Raw genomic sequence first — 12,981 nt, 5'->3', positions numbered from 1 at the left:
ATATAGTCACCCAAGAGTCAGTCTGTCTGTCCGTCCATCCATCCATCCCTCCCTCCCTCCTCTTTTATAAGAATAGCCATGTCATTGTATGTGAAGCACTGTCTCATGCACTGTAAATATATATATATATATATATATATATATATATATTTTTTTTTTTACATATAGTAATTCTCACAGCAACCAGTGAAATAGATACAACTATCAACATTTTCATTTTATAGATTAGGAAGGCACAGAAATGTTAAGTAATTTACTCAACAGTACAACTAAGTGACAGAACCAGGATTTCAACCCCAGCTGGTTGGCTTCAGAGTCCACGCCCCTCACAATTACACTACAGAGCCCCTTGTCCATCTTTTCCGGCAGTTTATTTATCCATCCTCCCATCCCTCTGTGTATTCATTAATGTATTCATTCACTCAACCACCCATTCATCCATATATGTATTCATTCATCACCGTGTTCCTTTAAAATTTCTTCCCCTTCTCCATTCAGCCAGGTAATTAATTAATCTACTCATTCACTAATTCACCCATTCATACTCTTGGTCCTGAGTTGGGCTGAGCAGGGAATGAGCTGCATTGCCTTCAAGGAGCATTGCCCTGTGCTTCATCCTTGCCTCCCACAGCTATTGGTTAACCTAGGTCATTAGACAGAGAAGCCCCAGCTTGGCAGAAGGAAGGGGGTCTGCCTCCCTTCCCTTGGCCTTGCACCTGAACTCACTGCTTTCCTCCTTTGCCCCCATCCCTGCCCGCCCACAGCATGAGAGCGACATCTCGGCTTACACCTACGAGAAGACGCTGGTGATGGAGCAGCGTTCCCAGATCCTCAAACAGATGCATTTAACCAAGAATGAGCGAGAGCGGGAGGTAAGGTTGCCCCGGCTGGGCTCTGAGAGCCTCAAGCTCCTGCCAGCTCTGGGTCTGCACAGTAGAGATGGCCCAGGGCTCATGCTCCTGGTCACTGGCACGGCCTTCACCCTAGAGCATTACTCATCACCCTTCTTCCCCTCAACCCCCCCCTCCCAGCACCGGGCTTCCTAGCAGCAGGGGCACACTGCAGCTGCACCTACCAAGCCTGCCAGCCAGGATGCAGAGGGCTTTGGCATGGGTGACAGATTTCCCCCTCTGAACGTGGTTTCTGGGGCCCAACGGAGAACAGTGGAAGCTAAATATGTATGGATGATGATTCCTCAGGGACGTGGGCTGCGAGTGTGGGGGACAAGGGATCATGTGACAGACCCTGTGAGAGTGGGTAAGAGATGGATATTTAGGGATGTGGCTAATGGTGGGAGTTGGGGGCACACTTCCTAGGATGTGGTTGATGGGTTCTCAGGGATAATGACGATGAGCCTCCCATGGGGTATGGGTGTAAGATTGCCCAGGTGTGAGTAACGTGGGACCACTAGTCCCTTGGAGTTGGGACGAAAGCCCCACCTCAGGGAACAGAGTCCTTGGGGGAAATGAGCCACGGTACTCTGGGACTGAAGACTTTGGGGGCAGGTGACAGGGTGCCTGTGGAATGGGTAGCAGATCCTACATGTGAGGGTGACAGACCATAGTTGAGGGGGCCTCCCAGGTGTGAATAATATATTTCTCAGATTGTGGTTACTGGGTTCTCAGGGAAAGGACTGATGGGTACGTTTTTGAGCTGGGAAAGATGAATACTCCGAGGATGTTGTCCAGGGGTGATAGTAAAAAAAAAAAAAAGTAAGAAATGGCAAGTGCCCTGACCAATCACAACTGGTACTGGACCATATGCTAAGATAGAGCCTTGCTGGGCCAACTGTTAACCCTTTGGTTACTGGATGGTGGGGAGGTCAGGGGTTCTGCAGATGAGTTGGAGCGGCCAGGTCAGTGGGCCAGTAGCTATTTGGTATGCAAGCACTGCCACATTTGAACAACTGGTACAGTTCCTGAAAGCGTGCCTCTGTGGCTGAACATCAGCTCCCACGGTAGCTCCTGGCAGGGAATGGGTGGTGAGTGAGAGCAGAGCTGGTGCTAACCTGTGTCACTCCCTAGATCCAGAGTATCACAGATGAGTCTCGTGGCTCAATCCGGAGAAAGAATCCAGCCAACACTCGGCTCCGCCTCAACGTCCCAGAAGAGACAGCTGGTGACAGCGAGGAGAAGCCAGAGGAGGAGGTGTGCAGCTGGGGTGGTTTGGCCCCAGCCAGTGGGAGCAGAAGCTTTGGTCTCTAAATAGGAGTCACGTGCTGCCCTTTCCTTCATCTCTCAGGTGCAGCTGATCCACGACCAGAGCGCTCCCAGCTGCCCCAGCAGCTCTCCGTCCCCGGGGGAGGAGCCTGAGGGGGAGGGCGAGGGAGATCCCGAGAAGGTGCATCTCACCTGGACCAAGGACAAGTCGGTGGCAGAGAAGAATAAGGGCCCCAGTCCGGTCTCCTCCGAGGGCATCAAGGACTTCTTCAGCATGAAGCCGTAGGGGCCTGGAGGCTGGGCCTCGGGTGGGGTGGGCCTACAGGGTCCCTGCTCCCCATGGCAGAGCGAACGAGCAGCGGAGGTCCCCGCGGAAGACTGAGCCCAGACCTTGTCTGGGTTTCCCCATCTGACAACCTGGGGGTTGGGCTGGTGGCCGAGGGTCGGCACTCCCAGGTGTAGGCAGTGAAAAAGAGGAGGGCGTGTGGCCGGGAGAGCGGGACCAGCATGCACCTGCGTGGGGGGCAAGTCCTCAGTCTCTCCTTCCTCCGCTGACCCCTCTCGTTCTTCCTCTCTTTGCTTCTCTTGTGTTTCCTGAAGGGAGTGGGAGAACTTGTAAGTGCTTCAGGATTTTTTTTTTTTTTTATTCGCTCTCTGGGTTGGCGGGGGTCCCTGCGCTCCTCACTCAGCCACGAGCCTCAGTTCGTGCCCCTGGCCTTTGGGGTCTCCGGAGAGGTGTGGGGTTGAGCAGGTGCCGGGCGCCCAGGCCCTGGGCCGGGGGGGGGGGGGGGGGGGGGGGCGGGGCGCTGGGTCCCGCTCTCCGCGGCCCAGCTCACGCGCCCTCCCCGCCCCGCCTCCCGCAGGAACCAGTCCAACGTGCGGCGCATGCACACGGCCGTGCGGCTGAACGAGGTCATCGTGAAGAAATCCCGGGACGCCAAACTGGTCTTGCTCAACATGCCCGGACCTCCGCGCAACCGCAACGGTGACGAAAACTGTATCCTGGCCCTAGGGTGCGGGGTGCGGGGTGCGGGGTGCGGGGTGCGGGAGCGAGGCGGGCGTCGGGGGCCGCGGTCCCAGCCCTGGGGTGGAGGAGCCGAGCCCGTCCCTGCCTCCGTTACCGCGGGCCCCGGGGGGGGGGGGGGGCACCGCGACCTCCTGCCGGGGGCGGGCCAGGCGTTCTCCTTGACGCGCGCGCAGACATGGAGTTCCTCGAGGTGCTCACCGAGCACCTGGACCGGGTGATGCTGGTCCGCGGCGGCGGCCGCGAGGTCATCACCATCTACTCCTGAGAGCCGGGACCTGCCCCGGGCCCGAGCGCGCCCGCCGGCGGCCCCGGAGCCCTGCCGCGCCCCCTGCCGCTGTCACCGTTTACATACAGACCCTGTGCCCGCGCCCCGGCCCCTTTCCCCGCTGCCTGAAGCCCGGAGGCCGCGCCGCTCGGGGCTGACTCGGAGAGGACCGCCCCGCGCGGAGGCCGGAGCCCGAGCGCCCCTTTGGCCGCTGCTCCGCGGGCCCAGCCTCGCCCCGCGGGAGGAGACGCTGCAATAAGGCCGGGGAGCCCGGTCCCCCTGGGCGGCCCCGCGGGCGCGCGGCGGGGGCAGCCTCGGCCCGAGCGGCCGCCCCCCGGCGGGGCCGCGCCTATACATAGTGTACAGGAGACATCGCGTGTATTTTTAACGTCCCCATATTTCTGTGACTAGAAGCGCAACGGACTTCTCTGCTCGCCGCCGTCGAGCTCTCCGGCTGGGGGCGCCGGGGAGGCGGCGGCCGGGAGGCTGGGCTTTCCCGGACGCCCGCGAGTTTGGGGGCAGAAGTGCTTTCGGCCCAGGCGGGAGCCGTGGTCCTGGCCCCTTGGCGCCCGCCCGCTCTCGCCGCCTCGCCCTCCCCGCGCCCCTGGCTTCCCCCCCGCCCGCGACTTCCTTTCCGAGAGGCGGGGAGACCGGCGTCGGGCTCGTCCTGGGCCCGCCTCCCCGCGGCGGGGGCGCGGCCTCGGGACAGGGGCGGGGCTCCGGGGGGGGCGCCGGCCGAGGAAGCCCCGCCCCGTGCCTTCGCGAGGGAGCAGGCGCCTCTCCGCGTCCGCTCGTCGCCTGCTCCCCCGACCCCGTGGCTCCTCGCCAAAGACTGAATCCGGGGAGCTGGAGGGCGTCCCCTCCCCGGAGCTGCGTCCCTGGGACAGGCGAGGGAGGAGGGGGGCGGCGATTTGGGTTTAGGGGCCAGACCCACCGGGGAGGCCCCAGCGCCGCCCCTGATGTTCCCTCTTCTGTCCCCATCCGGCAGCTGGCAGCTCGGGGCGCGGGGACCCCGTCGCCTTCTCCGCGCCGCGGGGCCGGGCCTCCAGCTGCGTCTCCCAGGCGCCTGGGCCTGACGGAGGGCTGGAGTCGCCACGTGCTTTGTTCTTAGCGCCTCTCTGCCCTCCTCCAACTAGGACCCGAGGCCTTTGGCTTCTCCAACTCCAGTCCTTGGCGCTTTTGCTCCAAGCAGCCCCATCAGAGGCGCCCTCTATCCCCAGGGAAGGCGCATTGGGCGGGTTCCCTTCCCCTAGGGCACGATACTAAGGGGGCAGGCCCTGCATGCTCGTTCCAGCGCCCTCTGGGACTGGGTTCAGTACCTCCAGCCCCAGGGCCCTGACATTTGCACCTAGTTAGACATCCTGCCCGCCTCCCAGAACTGGGGCTACTGGGTACTCCTGACCTCACCACCTCCTTCCCTTTGAGCCCAAGAGCTGGAGCTGTTGCCATCTATAGACTGGGTCAGGTGTGGCCGGAGGTAGGTCTGGATATCTCCCCGTTAGGCCAAGGCCCTCTGAGATTTGATGAGGGGGCCAGATAGACTTTTTAGAAAGTTGTATTAGGACACCAGGCCGCCCCCCTCCCCTCCCGGCATCTTCCTGAAGACTGCCCTCCCAGAACCACAGCTGGGTCCAGCCTTCCCAGCGAAGCAGTGCGCGGAGCAGAAGGGGGATGGGGCTGTATCAACACCTGTTAGGGAACCAAAGTTACGCTGTCTGGGCCCGGAATGTCTGGTTGGCAAGAGCAAAGTTTCCGTTGATGAAGACAAACATCCCACAACAAAACCCAAGTTTTCTGTGCTACATGTGCAATATTTGTTATGAATGTTATCACAAGTCACTCATCAAATTATCTTTATAACCATTGTAGCTAGATGTTTCATGTCCATTCAAGTGACTTTTATTCTGAGTGCAATATTTCAATAGCCTTGTAGTGATAACTAGTGTTGCTTTTGTTTTAGACGATCTATGTGCAGGGCAATGCAATGAAGTTGAAAACCCTTGTATATAGGAGAGGTTGCAAACCAAATCAAGATTATTTATTACTATTATTAGGCCTGCCTTTAATTTTCAGTGTGTTTCAGTATTCCGCATTCTGCCTCAGTACTGATCTTGTGTTCTTCGTGCCAATACGGAAAGGAGCGCGTTGGTTCTTTCCTTCATTGTTGAATGCTCCCATTTAATGCTTTACAGCTTTTACTGTATTTTTTAGACTCCCGTCTGCACAAAATGCAATAAAAATAATTTTATTATACCCTTTACAGCCTGAGGTGTGTTGTTTGGACACTTAAGGGGGAAAGAGGAGTAGGTGGGAAGAGGGGTACTCGAGGTAGCTCTTCAGGAGCTTAGTTTGCTCATCACATCACATCACACCCTGACCTTCACTGACAGAAAGGGGCTGGTTGCCTGCTGCGAGTTCAGACTGCCATGGAGCCCTGTCCTGGAGAGCACTGCCATCATCCTCCTAGAGCAAGCACTCAGCAGGTCAGGCTTGGCACGATCCCTAGCCCACCGGAGGCCTAGTGCAGTCCCTTCACTCCCCAGCCCCGAGGTTTCCTGGTGGGGCTGGCTTAAATGCTCTTGCAGGCACTCACAGCTTCTGGGACTCTATGGTTCTCTCAACTCCTCACATAACGGGGAGAACAGAAGGTGGCAACTGAGATGAAATCAAAATAGGAGAGTGCCTCACGCCAGGGGCCAGAAATGGCCTCCTTGGGATCCTGTTTTCCTCTCTTAGAGTAAGAGGACGAGCCTGCTGCCACACTAGAAGTCTACCATAAACAAGGATGTTTAACACAGCATCAAAATTAGCCAGTAGGCTTAGTTCTGACTGTTACGGAAGCTTCTAAGTAGGTGGTATGCATGAGGAGAGCCTAGGGTTAGGAGGTCTTCAGGCCTGACCACAAGAGGATGACAAAGGGGGTAGATGGAAACCAGTCTGTGCTCCATCAGGGACCCTCACCTTCTGACCTTGAGAGGGAATGCCCCTGCAGTATTCACACCCCAAAAAGACAACACAGATTTTACTTTTTCATTTTAATTAAAAAGTAATCATCTCATCTTATTAACAACACAGAATTCCAAAGAGAAAAAAAAAAAAAAAAACACTCTATAACACAAACAGGTCAGAACGTAAAACGCTGCCACCTGGGGACCTTGAATTTTTGAAATCATTGTTTGCTCAGCCACTGGCCCGGACTCAGCTGAAGTCACTGCTCTTCCTCGTCCCTGCCAGGGGCCCCTTGAGACTGTGATCCACAGGGCTCTAATGAGCGCCATCCCTAGGGAGAGGGCAGCTTCCTTTGGCTCCATTTAGAGCAGCAGCCAGAAGTCCTCCCTCTAATAATTTCACTCTGGCTCAAAAGTTATGAACAGCCACCTGTAACAAGGACATGTCCAGCTACCAAAAGTCTGACATCAAAATGGTCCCTACCTCCTGCTGCTCAGAAAACAGAACAAGAGTCCAGATGAAAATAAGAGCCTGATTTCTGAGCCAAAAGCTCAATCACTTGGAAAAAAAAAGGGGGGGGGGTGTTCCCTGCCAGAGTCTCCAGCTGCCTTTTCAGAGCCTCCATGAAAACTAGCACTGGAGAGGAAGAGGCTGACAGAAATGTTAAGGGGGTGAGTGGTCAGGGTCCAGATTCACAGTTCCTATTGAACTGCTGGAGACTGGAGCTGTTCAGTCCACTGGAGAAACTCCAATGAAATGGAGAGGAAAAAAAAAAAAAAGAGAGAAAACCCTAAACCAACCACCCTGGATGATGCAGAAAAGTGCTTCCTTCTATGGCTGCCATGGACACTTCTCAACAACTCCAGAACAGTTCATTTATGAATCCTCAAGCAGGCCCCATAAACATGGGATGAGGAACAACAACGACAACACTGCTGGCCAAGCCAAGACCAAGCCCAGACCAAGCCCTCTGCAACCCCAGGCAGGAGTTACAGAACAGGAGCTTGAGCTCCGGTCGGCCTGTGCGAAGCTAGAAAACCTTGGTAGATTCAAAATGAACAAAGGTGGTGGCAATTGGCATGAAATGCCATTCTAAACTCATCCGACCGTGCTTGGCTTCCTCCTGTCCCCCAACCTCCATATCCAGCAGACGGAGACCAGAGTAACCCATGACATATAAACTGAGACACCTATACTGCCCAAGTGACCCCAGAGATATTTATTTTCTACAAAACAAAAAACAAAAACAACAAAAAAAGATACACCCCCAAATGCAGTATAAACTCTGACTCTGGAAGGAATAAGCAACACAGCCTCAGGCAGAAGAGAGCAGGTGGTAGAAACATTCGATGTAGACCTGGAGAGGCGCAGAGAACATCCTCCAAATAACTATTTGAACGAAGTAGGTGGGAGGCCAGGGGATGAGGGGACTGGGGGTAGTTGAGAGATTAGCCTCAGTAATGCCTCTGGTAAGATCCCAACGGGGCCTGGGGCCGCCCCACCTGTGCTGTGGTTTGGTTAACCAGGTGGGAGAGAGCAGGGCCACTCTGGATCAGGGTGTCCAGAGCCTTCTGTACACTTGGATTGTCAAAGTTGATACCTGTGGAAGACACAGACCTCTGGCTAGCCATGTTGCTGGCAGGTGCCAGGCGACTGGAAGGCTGGCCAAAGAGCCCTTGGGAAGGAGCCCCAGGCCTGGGGCCCATGTTCCGAGCAGATCCCGCCTGTCCCAAAATGTTTGGAGGCTGATTGCCAGAGGCCTGTGATCTTTGCTGAGGCTGGCTGTTCACTGCTGTGGAAAAATTCTGGTTCTGGGTGTTTCCGGCAACGACTGAGGGGGATGCAGAGCTGCTATTGGCCACAACCGTGCCACTATTGAAGAGGCTGAGGATTTTGGCCTGAAGCTCTTGCTGGGAGGTGGGGGGTGCAGCTGGAGTGGGTGTAGCAGAGGGGAGCACTTGGCCGCTCTGGAGCGGTTGGGAGCTTGGCTGTGTCTTCAGCGAGGCACCCGAGGTCGCCCCGAGTGGTTGGCGGGAAATCGGGCCTAAAAGACAGAAGGAGGAGGTATCGGGTTGAAATACCCTCCGTGGGAAGGAGGCTTAGCAGCCAGGGAAGAACAACAATTACTGATCACATCAATCACATGATACACAGACTATAACATCAACTTCCCAAAGGGGCTACTTCATGGTATGTGCTGTCTCCAGAAAACAGCTTAATTGCCTCAGAGGACTACTTAAGGAAAAAAAGGGCATCCATCTCGGTGACCAGGTGGCCAGCAATCCTAGCCCACCCAACACCACATTAACTACAGAGAATGAAATTCAGTTCCCAGATCTTAAGTTACCATTATATCAGCAAGGACAGCCCATGGGAGAACCCAGGGCATGAGCTCATTCCCCTTACCCACCCCAAAGAGCCTGGGCCTGCCACCCTCCCAACAGAGCCTGGGGGTTAGAGAAATGCAGAGTCAGAACTTCACCTCGGCCCTGCCACGTAGCTCACCAGGCAGAGAGTCGGTGCTGCTCCTCATAAGGCGCTCCTTCCGCTCTCGCAGGTAGTTGATGATCTTGTCAGTCTCCTCAGCAGTGAGGTACCTGTTGTCTGCTAGTAGGTTGATGAGGCTTTGGATGGCTGGAGGGTGCCCCCCACGCACTCCTTCATCGGGGCCCCCACGCTCCCTTTCCTGCAGGATGGCCTCATCAGCCATCTTGGCTGCCTGTCTGGCAATCTCCTCACGTTCCTTCTCTCGACACTCATTCTTGTAGCGCTCATAATTTCTGGCCACTAGCACCATGGCATCTGCCTGTGGCATGTTGCGATGCTCTGCAGGAGAGAATGACAGGACTTATTTTATCCCCTGACACACCTGAGTGCCTACCTGCTGGATTCTACCGGGCCTTTCCTGACCTCAAACCAGCAAGAAAACCATTTTGGTGACAAAAAGCTGTGGGATAGGGAGCAGAGAGGAAGGAGATGAAGGCTGGGAAGATAAGTGAATAGATTTCTTTGGTGGGGAACACACACCTTTCACAGAGCTGGTTCTTTGGGGGAATTCCTAGATCACAGACTTGTAGCAAAAATCAAAGAAACACGACCATCTCCCAGAGATTCAAAAAGACCACATAGGGAATAACCATGGGAGGCAGGCCGCAGGGTGCCAAAAAAGGCCTTCTGTAAAGCCTGCTCTCCACTGAGATGCTCAGCACAGAGCCAGCCTACTGTTTTTGAATTCATCAGTTCAAAGGTCATGGATTAAGATCAAATGTGACCCTAAATAACCTCCTCTCCTCAGCTGGGGGCAACATTACTTACAGGGTGGTAAGAAGCCTCAGACCTTTACATAAATGTCCTCACACATCTTGAGAACTACTCGAGAGACAAATGACCAAATGACCTAGTGGAGAGCCTTACGTATTTTATGGTTATGGGCGCAACCCATCAGGTAAAGAGGTTCCGAGTGTGGTGGGAAAAGGTAAAAGTCTGCCCTGGAGGAGCAATGACCAGGGCATCAGTTGGCCGAGTCCCAACATTCTGAGTTGGGACTACTACTACTACTAAAAGCGACTTCAGGGAAGGGCTTCAAGGGCTTCCTGGGCCTCCTCCTTGCCCTTCTGCCCCTTCAACTCCTCTAATACACTTGTACACAGTATCCTCATCGCCTGTTGTATTCTCTGTCCCTTATCACGAAGTCTGGTGAAATCAAGGATTCTCTTGCGCTCAGTGCAGTGTGCGCCAGGGTGCGCATCTCTTCTCAAGTGACTTCACGTTGGTGGCTTGAAACAGGACAAAGTGGGAGCATTTACACCACAGAGATTAGCAAATGCTGTAAACCACACTGCTTCCTGATCCCTCCCCAGAACTAGTTGTTAAACATTTGCCAGTATCCTACTGTCTATACCTATGGGCTAAATATAAGGTGTTCTATACAGTAGGCCCAGAACTGTCTCCACTGAAAGAATATCAGACTCAAGAAATGACCATGCAGGCTTCTCCAGTATGCTTCTAAAAGGGCCCTACCATATTTGAGTGACCTACAAGTTATATGCCCAAAACCTGCAGCTTCTGAGTAAGGTATGAAAGAATTAATGGACTAGTGACTACCTCTGGAATTCTGATATACTTGGGCCTCCGTACCTTGTGGGGTTCCAAACATGATGTTGACTGTGCAGGAGCGGTGAATCTGGTGTTGCTGGGTGATGACAATAGCAAAAGGAGACCCACCCCTGCTAACATCCTCCAAGGCTTGTGACAGTGACACCTCTGTGTTGAGGAAGATCAAGTCCACTACCATGCCTAGGTCTCGTACCTTTCGCCCCACAGATTCAGCATAATCTCTGCAGAAACAAACAGGATCCAGGTGAGCACTCCCTGACCAGCTCCCAATCTGTACACTGCTGCACCTCAGCCAGGAGTGTGCTCCTATCACGAGTTCAAATCTTAGCATATCCAGTGTCTCCCTAGTGTCCACTTCAGGATCCAAGAATCTAGACCAATTCTTTCTTTTACACTAGTCCAGAGTGGTTATGACTAGCTAAGAATGGTCACACACAAGTTGCCAAAAGCACAGTACTTAGTACCCAGGTCCTTCTCTTGGTCCTGTAGTCCAGTGGTCCTTCCTTAAACACCATCCTCCTGCCTAAGACTTGTAACATGTATCTGTCTTTGGGGTGGCTGAATATAATGGAAAAAGACATGGGCTTTAATGCTAGAAAGAGAAGTCTGGATCCCAGCCTTATTGTTTACTTGTGAAGATTAAGCAAATCCTTTAACCTCTTATGAAACTGTTTCTTTACCAATAAAACCAGAACAATATGGCTCAGTTCCTGTCATTCCCTTGACCTTCTCTCCAATCTAAATTAGATCCTTGATGTACTTCTCTGAGGGCTCATCACCAATACATCCATTTTTGTCATCTGCCTGACGAGGGTGTAAGCTCCACAACAGGAAGGGGCCCTGTGCATGCTTACCATCACAGCCCTAGTACCTAGATTCGTCATACATATGGGAAATGAGCTGAATGAATATATATGTGACGGGAGGAGTGTAAAGATTAAAAATAATTTAAGTAAAGCACCAGCAAAGGGGTAGAAGAGTAGGTGCTCAGAAAATGACAGCTATTATCATGTGTCGAGGACAAAAAAAAGCCATCTACAGTTAAAGCGGTATCTATCTCTGACAAGGCAGCCCAGAGCCTGGAGGTTCTTCCTGCCGCTTGGTGTCCCAACACCTATTTCCCTAGTCTCTGCCTTGAAATTAGCTCTTTAACCCCAAACTGCTAGAAAACACATGAAGTTATTTACTAACCACCTGGGGAAAGGAAAGATAGCTAGTGCCAAGCCGCAAGTTGCTATGCTTCCTTCTGCCTCTCCGCTCAGTCTCTTTAGGAAATAATGTGAAAAAGAGGTGTGCAGAGAGGTACTGTAAACTCTGGACTGGCTAGAAGGGTCTCCTAACAGTTCTGCAAGATCATAGCACTACACAAAGAAGGCTTGGCTGACAAATGCAGAGACATGTGCCTCCCAAAGCACTGGGGATTCAGGTTTTTCCATCAAGGGGGCATCTATTGCTTTGCATGACCAACATATATTCTCTCTTCAATATTCCTTTGGGAAAGCACCCTTCTCCTACCCTGTCCACATGATTCTATAGGCCCAACTGCACCTTTAGCTCTAGGAATGGGTACATGACCTAGCCCTGGCCAATCAAGGCATCCCAGCACTGCTGGTTCAAGGATGGGAGAGTGAGCTAGGTCAGTCCAGTGAGAAACAGTTCCAGGCCTTTAGGTGGAAGCACTGGGAAAGAGAAGCTTCTGCTAAGATAAATGTCTAGGATCAGTGCCCTTCTGCCTTTTAAGGTAGAAAGCTTGTCCGAGAATGAAGGTGACACAGAGACCAAGTCTTGATGACATGGTTTGAGACCCTGGATGTGGCCATATCTGAAGCTCCCAGTCAAGCAAACTAAAATTTCGCTTTGGGGCCAGAGCCAGTTTGCAATGGGTTTTCTGTTAAGCTATAAATGACATAACTCTGGGTGAACACAGGAGAGCAATGCTAGAATACACAGCCCAAATTCAGCGGGTACAACTGCCAAAGGAAGTTTTCTCTTCTAACCTTTCTCCTTACGCAGGAGAAATAGCCAAAGGATTCTTACTTAGTCTGCTTGTTGACCACAATCACAGAACAATCAACAGGCCTCTCAGCATCAAAACGTCTCTGGATTTCCTCAAAATATTGACGATAAAGTTCTTCTCTACGTCGTTCCTCACGTTTCAAACGCTCTGTAAGAAACCAACAAGGAAAACTGAAATATGGACTGTCCCTTTCTATACAAATAAGTTACAGGGCACCTGGGTGGGTCAGTGGTTGAGCATCTGCCTTTGGCTCAGGTCATGATCCCAGGGTGCTGGAACTGAATCCCCCATCGGGCTCCCCACAGGGAGTCTGCTTCTCCCTCTGCTTATGTCTCTGCCTCTCTGTGTCTTGTATGAATAAATAAATAAAATCTTAAAAAAAAAAACCCCAAAAGAGCATTATTTAAAAAAATAAATAAATAAGTTATAGGCCTTATTGTAAATCCTG

General features: G+C 53.0%; 2 protein-coding genes across 6 annotated transcripts in view; one reads left to right on the top strand and one right to left on the bottom strand.

The window, feature by feature from the left end:
- The window catches only part of SLC12A5 (solute carrier family 12 member 5), a 34,689-nt gene extending 30,715 nt beyond the window's left edge, over positions 1 to 3,974 (top strand). For both annotated transcript variants that reach the window (XM_026014593.2, XM_026014594.2), the window contains exons 21-26: positions 765 to 872; positions 2,025 to 2,147; positions 2,242 to 2,441; positions 2,760 to 2,774; positions 3,023 to 3,156; positions 3,360 to 3,974. In XM_026014593.2, coding sequence (XP_025870378.1) covers positions 765 to 872; positions 2,025 to 2,147; positions 2,242 to 2,441; positions 2,760 to 2,774; positions 3,023 to 3,156; positions 3,360 to 3,451 — 672 coding nt within the window. In that variant the 3' untranslated portion in view covers positions 3,452 to 3,974. The remainder of the gene's footprint in view (positions 1 to 764; positions 873 to 2,024; positions 2,148 to 2,241; positions 2,442 to 2,759; positions 2,775 to 3,022; positions 3,157 to 3,359) is intronic.
- Positions 3,975 to 6,471: 2,497 nt separating this feature from the next.
- NCOA5 (nuclear receptor coactivator 5) overlaps positions 6,472 to 12,981 on the bottom strand; it is a 29,160-nt gene continuing 22,650 nt past the window's right edge. For 2 of the 4 annotated variants that reach the window (XM_026014769.2, XM_072735732.1), the window contains 4 exons: positions 12,554 to 12,680; positions 10,538 to 10,737; positions 8,883 to 9,226; positions 6,472 to 8,444 (listed from right to left, as the gene is read on the bottom strand). In XM_026014769.2, coding sequence (XP_025870554.1) covers positions 8,397 to 8,444; positions 8,883 to 9,226; positions 10,538 to 10,737; positions 12,554 to 12,680 — 719 coding nt within the window. In that variant the 3' untranslated portion in view covers positions 6,472 to 8,396. The remainder of the gene's footprint in view (positions 8,445 to 8,882; positions 9,227 to 10,537; positions 10,738 to 12,553; positions 12,681 to 12,981) is intronic. The other 2 variants (XM_026014766.2, XM_026014767.2) reach the window with 1 other exon arrangement.

The sequence above is a fragment of the Vulpes vulpes genome, chromosome 14, assembly GCF_048418805.1.
Source record: "Vulpes vulpes isolate BD-2025 chromosome 14, VulVul3, whole genome shotgun sequence".
Lineage (NCBI taxonomy): Eukaryota > Metazoa > Chordata > Mammalia > Carnivora > Canidae > Vulpes > Vulpes vulpes.
Note: the sequence above shows the minus strand (reverse complement) of the source record. Positions and strands in the feature narration are given on the sequence as shown.